The sequence below is a fragment of the Dendrobates tinctorius genome, unplaced genomic scaffold (genome assembly GCF_039654945.1).
Source record: "Dendrobates tinctorius isolate UK_male_01 unplaced genomic scaffold, ASM3965494v1 ptg000073l, whole genome shotgun sequence".
Taxonomy (NCBI): Eukaryota; Metazoa; Chordata; class Amphibia; order Anura; family Dendrobatidae; genus Dendrobates; species Dendrobates tinctorius.
In genome coordinates this window covers 37,245,062-37,255,087 of record NW_027361741.1, presented here as the reverse complement: position 1 = coordinate 37,255,087, position 10,026 = coordinate 37,245,062, and the positions used below count along the sequence as shown (strand labels likewise).

Sequence of the window (10,026 nt, the reverse complement as noted above, 5' to 3'; positions counted from 1 at the left end):
GTGATGTATACATAGCACACAGGTAGATGGGTGGACAGATGATATATATATATATACACACACAGGTGATGTATACGTAGCACACAGGTAGATGGATGGACAGATGATATATATATATATATACACACAGGTGATGTATACGTAGCACACAGGTAGATGGGTGGACAGATGATAGAGATACATATATATATATATATACACACAGGTGATGTATACGTAGCACACAGGTAGATGGGTGGACAGATGATATACATATATATACACACACACACAGGTAGATGGGCAGATGACAGCACACAGGGATGAGGCTGCTCCCGGCTATGGCAGGACTATCACACTGTGGAATGTGACTTGATAGGAACTAGAGGGCATTTTGTGGACTTTCCTCAGGTCAGCCATTAGCCTCTTCCTGGGGGACAGTGGGCATTCCTCCGTGTGGTAACAGATCACTGTGGATGTGGACTACCGTGTGTCACTAGTGAATATGCTTATTATTTCGGGAGGGGTAGGAGTGGGGGGGTCGGCATGTGCGGGGTCTCCCAGGCTGCTCACAGGGGCGGGTGGGGGGAGTGCTCACAGGGAGGGGGGACCGGGGGGCGGACACAGATTCTCAGCCTGGGGGGGGATCAGACACAAAGAGGCTGCGGAGGATCCGGTCAGAGCTACCCCAGTGTCCGGTGTGGGGGGGCTCCGGTATCCGGTTGGGGGGTCTCGGTTTCCGGGGTTGAGAAGCAGATTGGAGAGCGCGGTAACACACCGGGAACCAGCACCGAGGCTGAGTCCTGAAAGCATCGGCCCGCGCAGCGCGCACCCGCGGAGGGCAAGGGGAGGAGCTACGCGGGTACGCGCACCAGGTGACATCACCCTGAACCCCCGATATATTGTAGGGGGCCCTGTAGAGCTCCCCTCAGTAGCCGTGTGCTGCTGCTGCATGCTCAGGCCTTCCTGTAGAGAGAGCACCTCCCGGCACTCAGTGTGTCCCGCCCCCTGAGGAGAGCTGCGCCCCCACATTCCCACCACAGCCCCCTCTAGCCCTGCAGGACGGACGTGGGCACACTGCGCCTACCGCCTTGTGTTGTCATGTTAGCCACAAATCAGGAATGGATGCATGTTTCTCTAGTGGCAGGTGGCCCCCCTGCAGACCCCCTGTCCTGCCAGGCTGTGTGCCCACTAACCAGGAAACATGAAGCATGGCGTGCCCCCTGTTGTGCCAGGCTCCCCTCACGGGTACGTCTGATAACCCTGACACATTTGGTTTCATCACATCCTTTTTAGGCTGCTTTCACACTTGCATTTTTTGCGCTGCGCCTCGTGCACTTTCCAAACGCATGCAAATAACGCATTAAGCGTTTCGCATGCCTTTGCTGTTTTTTTGCGCATGCGATTTAACCAGTTTGTCGCCATGTTAACTCTAAAAACGCATGCGATTTTAAACACATGTGTGCGCATGTACTAGCGCACGCGTGCAATCCCATAGACTGTAGTGTTGTTTTTTTTTGCGCATTCCATGTGCTAACGTGCGTATGCGTTTTTTGAAGTGTGAAACCAGCCTTAGTGGCGTTAAGAGGGTGTCTGTTGTCAGCACCTGGGGGTAGGAAGTGTTCTGTGCCCCCCAGCTTGGGCTGAACCCCGTATCCCACAAGCACTTGTATTGTATCTTAGGTAATTACAGATGTTTGCCGTTTTTCTTCTACTTTTTGCTGAAATCCGACATAACATTTTATAAATAAAAAAATGATTACCCTGTCCCTACACCTAGCCCTAGCCTGATATGTGCCCGCATTGAAGTTGGCAAACAGCCCTGTAGCTTCCCCAGATAACCACTACTTGTTATTATCTTAAAAATCGGTGCCAGCGGGGTAGACATATTGCCAGATAAGGATATGTGAAGCCTTGAAGAATGGAAATTTCTTACCAGATTTATGCCAACTAGTCTCAGAGCAGCATAATGTAAATACAGAGACCCTGATTCCAGTGATACCATTTACTGGGCTCCTTGCTGTAATTTTAGTAAAATCGCTGTTTAATCAGTCGCAAAAAATCACTAAAAGACAAGTAAACCTGCTGCCATGTAGTCCTTCATATTCCTGAACTCTGTAGAGATAGAGACCCTGATTCCAGTGAGGTGTCACTTACCAGGCTTGCTTAGTGTAGTTTTAATAAAATCACTCATTTATCATTAGAGGACTGGTAAACCTACTGCCATGTAGTCCTCCATACTCATGAGCTTTGTATAACCCCACCGCCACCACTGATCGTCAGCTTTCTGCCTATGCATAGTGGACGCAATAGGTGCAAATCAGAGCTCAGCATTCAGCAGCAGATAATACAGTGATTTTATCAAGACTGCAGCAAGCAGCCCAGTAAGGGACATATCACTGGAATTAGGGTCTCTGTTCCTGATGAGATAGCAAAAACCTTGGTGTCAGATTCAAATTAATCTTTAGTATCATGTGATGGTTAATCTATATGTGCTTGCATATTCAGAACTATTTCAATGACCTTATTGCATTAGTTTTCACATCCTCCCTTAGGTCTAGAATTATTTGACTTTGGATCCACGTCCTGTTAACGATGGAGCGTTTGGCAGAGGGCTGCGGGCCATCATGCTTCACCTATCAGGTGCGTCAGCACAGCGCCGATGTCCTCAATCAGCTGAACCAGCAACGCAAGAGTGGTGGGCGCTTTTGTGATGTGATACTACGTGTTGGAGAGGATAGTTTTCCTGCCCACCGGGCCGTTTTAGCTGCCTGCAGTCAGTACTTTGAGTCTGTGCTGGGAGATACAGAGGGGCCAACTCCCCGAGAGCTTGAAATGCACACAATCAGCTCCAAGGTTTTTGGGGACATTTTGGACTTTGCATATACCGCTCGTATAATTATCCGCCTGGAGAGTTTTCCAGAACTAATGACTGCTGCCAAGTTTCTACTAATGCGCTCAGTTATAGATATTTGCCAAGAAGTCATCAAACAGTCCAATGTCCAAATCTTGGTGCCCCCTGCTCGACCAGAACTCATGCTTTTTCGATCAGGAGCTTCTGACCTTGGCTTTCCCTTAGACATGACTAATGGGACTGTTATGAGTGGCTCGGGTATTGCTGGATCCTTAGGGGATGATGAAGAAGATTCTGTTCGTCCAGGTCCAGCTGTGCCAAGTCAAGCTTCTCTTCTAGCACTTGGCGCTTCCTCACAAATTCTACCGTCTCCATACCAAGTGGGAGTACAAGGACTTGGAAATAAACGAGGCCGGGGCAGGCCGAGGAAACCCAGTGTTTTAGACTCTGTTCTGTTCGGAACAGTGGGGGGTTTGCGGGAGACGGGGGTACTTCCTTGTGGACTTTGCGATAAAGTTTTCACAGATCCTATGCGACTGCGCCAGCATGAGGCACAGCATGGAGTTACCAGCCTACAGTTAGGCTACGGAGACCTACAAGCACCTCGTAATGGAGAGAATGGGCTAACCCAAGATGAAACCGGGACCCCTAGAAAAAGGAACCGAGCAAGAAAGCAGGTAGCTTGTGATTTGTGTGGCAAGATTTTTCGAGATGTGTACCACCTTAATAGACACAAGCTGTCTCACTCTGGGGAGAAGCCATATTCTTGTCCTGTATGTGGATTGCGGTTCAAACGTAAAGACAGAATGTCCTACCATGTCCGCTCGCATGACGGTTCGGTGGGGAAGCCTTACATCTGTCAGAGCTGTGGAAAAGGATTCTCTAGGTGAGTCCATCCAACATGGTCTTTGGGCCAATGCTGATACAATTTGGTACATTACTAGTATATAATATAACTAGTATATACAGTGTTTTGCGGATTATAAAACACACCGGATTATAAGACGCACCCCAAATTTTGAGGAGAAAAATAGGAAAAAAACTTTTTTTTTAATAAAATGATGGCGCTTCTTATAATCCATGCGTCTTATTGCTTACCGGGGGTGGTGGCTGCGGTGAAGCTTGGTCCCAGGGTCGCTGCTGGAGGAGGAGCTTATCTCCCGAGATCTTGGTGATGAGATCTCCATTTGTGCATGCCCCGGTAGCCATTTTTCCAGAGTCCACCGCATAATAAACCATGTAAGTGCAGGGGCTCTGGGCTTTCACAAAATGTCGGCAGAGCCCCCGCACCACCGAACACCTGCCGCGGCGCACATCAGAGCACCCCCTCATCCCAGCCTGCGGCCTGCAGCAACACTCCACTCTTGCCTCCTCCAGCAGCGGCCCTGGGACCCTGCTCCACCACGGCTGATAAGGTATATCCGCATTATAAGACGCACCCCCATTTTCCCAAAAAAGTTTTGGGAAAAAAAGGGCGTCTTATAATCCGACAAATACAGTAAATGGCACTTGTACCATTATACTAACGCACATGATCCCACACTTCTGGCGCATTCCATTTGATAAAGATGCTCTATTCCTTTACTGGGATGATTTAAATTAGATTTACTTAAATGACAATTGTGACTAGTTTTTGCACTTTATATATAAGTTTGGAAAGTTGTGACCTCCAAAGTGAGAGCATTCGAAATGCTGAAGTTTTTAGAATCCCACTGTCTTGGAGTGGCTGTGCTTCAAACAGTGGTTCTAAATCTTGTCTAATAAAGGGAGTCTCTCAGCCCTAAAAAGATTATTCAAACCAAGCACAGGTGAGAAGGAGTTGTCCGAATAGTGGACCACCCCTTTAAATTCAGCAGCATTACAGAAGCACCCCTTAAATCCAGTGGGGCTGTACTCCATTTCCTCTTTGCTTCTTGCCAGCTAACCCTAATATTGTGTATTGAATAGGCTAGTAATGGTACAGGAAAGATGTATATCTTTGTACCGTGTTAGCCAGTAGATAGAAAAATATTTAGAATTGAGAGTCCTCAATGGTTGATACCTTTTAATGGCTAACTGAAAAGATGGTAACACATTGCAAGCTTTCGAGACTACTCAGGTCTCTTCATCAGGCATAGACTAATACAAAATCTGAAGAGTCACATATTTATGCACTATTAATACAGCACAGAAAAAATGCAATAGATGAGAAGAGTGACGTGAAGCAGAATTATGATTATGGGAGAGGGAGAAACATAAATATTGGACCAGTTCATAGATAAGGAGTCCGGATGTTTTATTGTCCTCTGATTGGGGTCTCCTAATGTGTTGTGATGCCCCCACAAGGTCTTAGGAGCAAATTCCTTAATTGATGTAAAAAGACAAATCCATGATGAAAACTTTATCTGGATGTATACTCACAGACTCTTCTCTCTCTCTGAGATGTGAAGTTACCTTTCAATACCAATGTCTGACAAGATATAGAATAAACGGGCACCATTCACAATGTCAATTTGGGTGGGATCACCTAGTGCATATAAATGGATTGACATGAAAACACATAAAGAAAAAAAGTATATGCACACAAATAGGGATCACCACAAGGATATGATAATCAAAAAGTATCAATTTTATTAATGGACACAACAAACAGACACTTTGTTTAAAAACAATTAAAAAGTCTGAACAACCAGACACTGATAACAAAACAAAGACAATGGGTCATTTTGATAAATAGTTAAATACTCTGGGTCCCAAGGCCAACCATTCAGTATAATGCCAGGTATCTGCTAGTTACCATAACCTAGGTTTCAATTTCATATCCCTGGTGTTGTGGTCCATCATACAAAAATGTTTTGCCAAGGATGAATGCTCATCGTCACACAATAAGAGAAAAAAGAATGGATCTACCTGTGGCAAAACATTTTTGTATGATGGACCACAACACCAGGGATATGAAATTACTGGTATTGAAAGGTAACTTCACATCTCAGAGAGAGAGAAGAGTCTGTGAGTATAAATTTATGACGACCTTTGACACTCTCAATGCTGGAATGAATGTGTTGCATGGATTTATGTCTTTTTACATCACTTAAGGAATTTGCTCCTAAGACCTTGTGGGGGCATCACAACACATTAGGAGACCCCAATCAGAGGACAATAAAACATCCGGACTCCTTATCTATGAACTGGCCCAATATTTATGTTTCTCCCTCTCCCATAATCATAATTCTGCTTCACGTCACTTGTCTCATCTATTGCATTTTTTCTGTGCTGTATTGTGCATAAATATGTGACTCTTCAGATTTTGTATTAGTCTATGCCTGATGAAGAGACCTGAGTATTCTCGAAAGCTTGCAATGTGTTACCATCTTTTCAGTTAGCCATTAAAAGGTATCAACAACTGAGGACTCTCAATTCTGAATATTTTGCTAGTAATGGTAGTAGTTTGCTAGTCCTGGGGCATTACTAGTGTTACCAGCAGCAATTTTCTGTCCCATACCATGCACAACACAAGCCACTTTCTTAGGTTCAGATGAAAGGCTGTGAGAAGGGAGGGGTGCTGTGGTTAGGTGGCAGAGTTTTGCTAAGGTTCTATAGAAAGTACATTAGATTCCGGACATTCCTCATTCTAGGTGAATATGTCGCTTTTAGGTTTCATTATAGGAAACTATCAGAGATTTAGTGTTTGCTAAAGGCTGCTCCTATTTCACCCATAGAAATCTGATGTGCTGTTACATAGAGTTCTTATGTGTAGCATCTGCTTTGCAATGTATAAGGGTCATGATAAAAATTTATCTGGATGTATACGATACCTGAACATTATATTATCGTGGCCGATATTTGAATAGATGTGTACATTGTGATTATTCTTCTCTGCTGTTTGTATATCAGTTGTTTGCATGAAAAACCCTGTCAGCTCCCCACACCCCCTTATTCATGTGCCCATGGGACGCCATCTCAGAACGTTTGCACTAGGGGCCCCCACCCAAATGGAGGATTGCAGCCTGCATTCACTGATTGGTCAGAGTGACATAGGGAGGGGTGACAGAAGAACTACAAAGACACTCTCCTCCCCATCAGGAAAATGTGGTGTATAGTATACGCTCCTCTATGCAAAGGACAGAGGGACACAGAAATATAGGGGAGGGTGTTACAGAAGGGCTGCAACGATCACTGAACATGTGTGGAGGAATATCCATAATATAATAATGTGGCCACAGCATCTTTATTGGTGGGATTTTATTCTCGGGTTCATCTGCTAGAATTTATCTTTTCAATGTCATGTCTTGTATTACTATATCAAGTGTCAATGACAAGTTTTTTACCCTCTCCTCTCTATCTACACCGATATTTCACCCCAGCACCTGCCATGTGTCGCTGTGCGGCATAGCGGCAGTCAATTATTAACCTCCGTTCCAAAATATTAACCAGATTCCAAATTCATTGTGGGGTTGTTGTTTTTTTTGCTTCCTGCTAGAGATTACTGTGACTGATTCCATTGCATACCTCCCAATTTGGACAGGGACACGTACTGCAATTTCTATTTTGCGTTAAACATGTGCCTAACCTTATCTAGTCTTTTTTATGCGCCCACACAGAAGCCCATTAGTTTTACCACACAGTATAAAACCTCTTTCATGGCCCACAGTGACAACCACACAGTGCTCATTAAATAAGACTGTATGGATGCCCCCACAGTGCCCACCACAAGCACTATATGATGCTCCCAGAGTGCCCCCTACTCTCTATGAGTGCCCTCACAGTGCTGCTCACATGCTAAGATGCCCACAGTGGTCCGCACACTCATTATAGTGCCCCACGGTCCCCCACACTTTACAGTATGATACATCCACATTGACCCTAAACTCAAAGTATCATGCCCCTACATTGCACAACATACATTAAGATACATCCTGTGCCTCCACACATTATAATTCATACTATCGCTACATAGAATATGATGCCCCTATATTGCCCCCAACATACCCTCCACACAGTTTAATAATCCCATGCACAGTATGGTGCTCACCTACACAGTATAATGCTCCCACGCACAGAATAGTGCTCACCTACACAGTATAATGATCCCACACATACTATGGTGCTCACCTACACAGTATAATGCTCCCAACGCCCAGAATGGTGCTCACCTACACAGTATAATGCTCCCACGCACAGTATGGTGCTCACCTACACAGTACAATGATCCCACACATACTATGGTGCTCACCTACACAGTATAATGCTCCCACGCACAGTATGGTGCTCACCTACACAGTATAATGCTCCCACGCACAGTATGGTGCTCACCTACACAGTAAAATGCTCCCACGCACAGTATGGTGCTCACCTACACAGTATAATGCTCCCAACGCCCAGAATGGTGCTCACCTACACAGTATAATGCTCCCACGCACAGAATGGTGCTCACCTACACAGTACAATGATCCCACGCACAATATGGTGCTCACCTACACGGTATAATGCTCCCATGCACAGAATGGTGCTCACCTACATAGTATAATGCTCCCACGCACAGTATGGTGCTCAACTACACAGTATAATGCTCCCACGCACAGTATGGTGCTCACCTACACAATATAATGCTCCCACGCACGGAATGGTGCTCACCTACATAGTATAATGCTCCCACGCACAGTATGGTGCTCACCTACACAGTATAATGCTCCCACGCACAGTATGGTGCTCACCTACACGGTATAATGCTCCCAGGCACAGAATGGTGCTCACCTTCACGGTATAGTGCTCCCACGCACAGAATGGTGCTCACCTCCATAGTATAATGCTTCCACGCACAGTATGGTGCTCACCTACATGGTATAATGCACCCACGCACAGTATGGTGCTCACCTACAGAGTATAATACGCCCACGCACAGAATGGTGCTCACCTACATAGGATAACCCTCCCACGCACAGTATGGTGCTCAACTACACAGTATAATGCTCCCACGCACAGTATATTGCTCACCTACACAATATAATGTGCCCACGCACAGTATGGTGCTCACCTACACAGTATAATGCTCCCACGTACAGTGTGGTGCTCACCTACACAATATAACGCTCCCACGCACAGTATGGTACTCACCTACAGAGTATAATATGCCCACGCACAGAATGGGGCTCACCTACATAGTATAACTCTCCCACACACAGTATGGTGCTCACCTACACAGTATAACGCTCCCACGCACAGTATGGTGCTCACCTATACAATATAATGCTCCCACGCACAGTATGGTACTCACCTACATAGTACAATGCTCCCACGCACAGTATGGTGCTCACCTACACAGTGATACAGGAAAGATGTATATCTTTGCACCGTGTTAGCCAGTAGATAGAAAAATATTCAGAATTGGGAGTCCTCAGTGGTTGATACCTTTTAATGGCTAACTGAAAAGATGGTAACACATTGCAAGCTTTCGAGGCTACTCAGGTCTCTTCATCAGGAATAGACTAATACAAAATCTGAAGAGTCACATATTTATGCACAATACAGCACAGAAAAAATGCAATAGATGAGACAAGTGACGTGAAGCAGAATTATGATTATGGGAGAGGGAGAAACATAAATACTGGATCAATTCATAGATAAGGAGTCTGGATGTTTTATTGTCCTCTGATTGGGGTCTCCTAATGTGTTGTGATGCCCCCCACAAGGTCTTAGGAGCAAATTCCTTAATTGATGTAAAAAGACATAAATCCATGCGACACATTCATTCCAGCATTGACAGTGTCAAAGGTCGTCATAAATTTATACTCACAGACTCTTCTCTCTTTGAGATGTGAAGTTACCTCTCAATACCAGTAATTTCATATCCCTGGTGTTGTGGTCCATCATACAAAAATGTTTTGCCAAGGATGAATGCTCATCGTCACACAATAAGAGAAAAAAGAATGGATCTACCTGTGGCAAAACATTTTTGTATGATGGACCACAACACCAGGGATATGAAATTACTGGTATTGAAAGGTAACTTCACATCTCAGAGAGAGAGAAGAGTCTGTGAGTATAAATTTATGATGACCTTTGACACTCTCAATGCTGGAATGAATGTGTCGCATGGATTTATGTCTTTTTACATCAATTAAGGAATTTGCTCCTAAGACCTTGTGAGGGCATCACAACACATTAGGAGACCCCAATCAGAGGACAATAAAACATCCAGACTCCTTATCTATGAA

The 10,026-nt window shown here is 45.0% G+C and overlaps 1 protein-coding gene across 8 annotated transcripts in view; it reads left to right on the top strand.

The window, feature by feature from the left end:
• The first annotated feature begins 310 nt into the window (after window positions 1-310).
• Window positions 311-10,026, top strand: part of PATZ1 (POZ/BTB and AT hook containing zinc finger 1) — a 35,161-nt gene continuing 25,445 nt past the window's right edge. The window contains exons 1-2 of one of the 8 annotated variants that reach the window (XM_073582786.1): window positions 311-390; window positions 2,535-3,719. In XM_073582786.1, the coding sequence (XP_073438887.1) occupies window positions 2,575-3,719 (1,145 nt within the window). In that variant the 5' untranslated portion in view covers window positions 311-390; window positions 2,535-2,574. The other 7 variants (XM_073582782.1, XM_073582785.1, XM_073582784.1 and 4 more) reach the window with 7 other exon arrangements.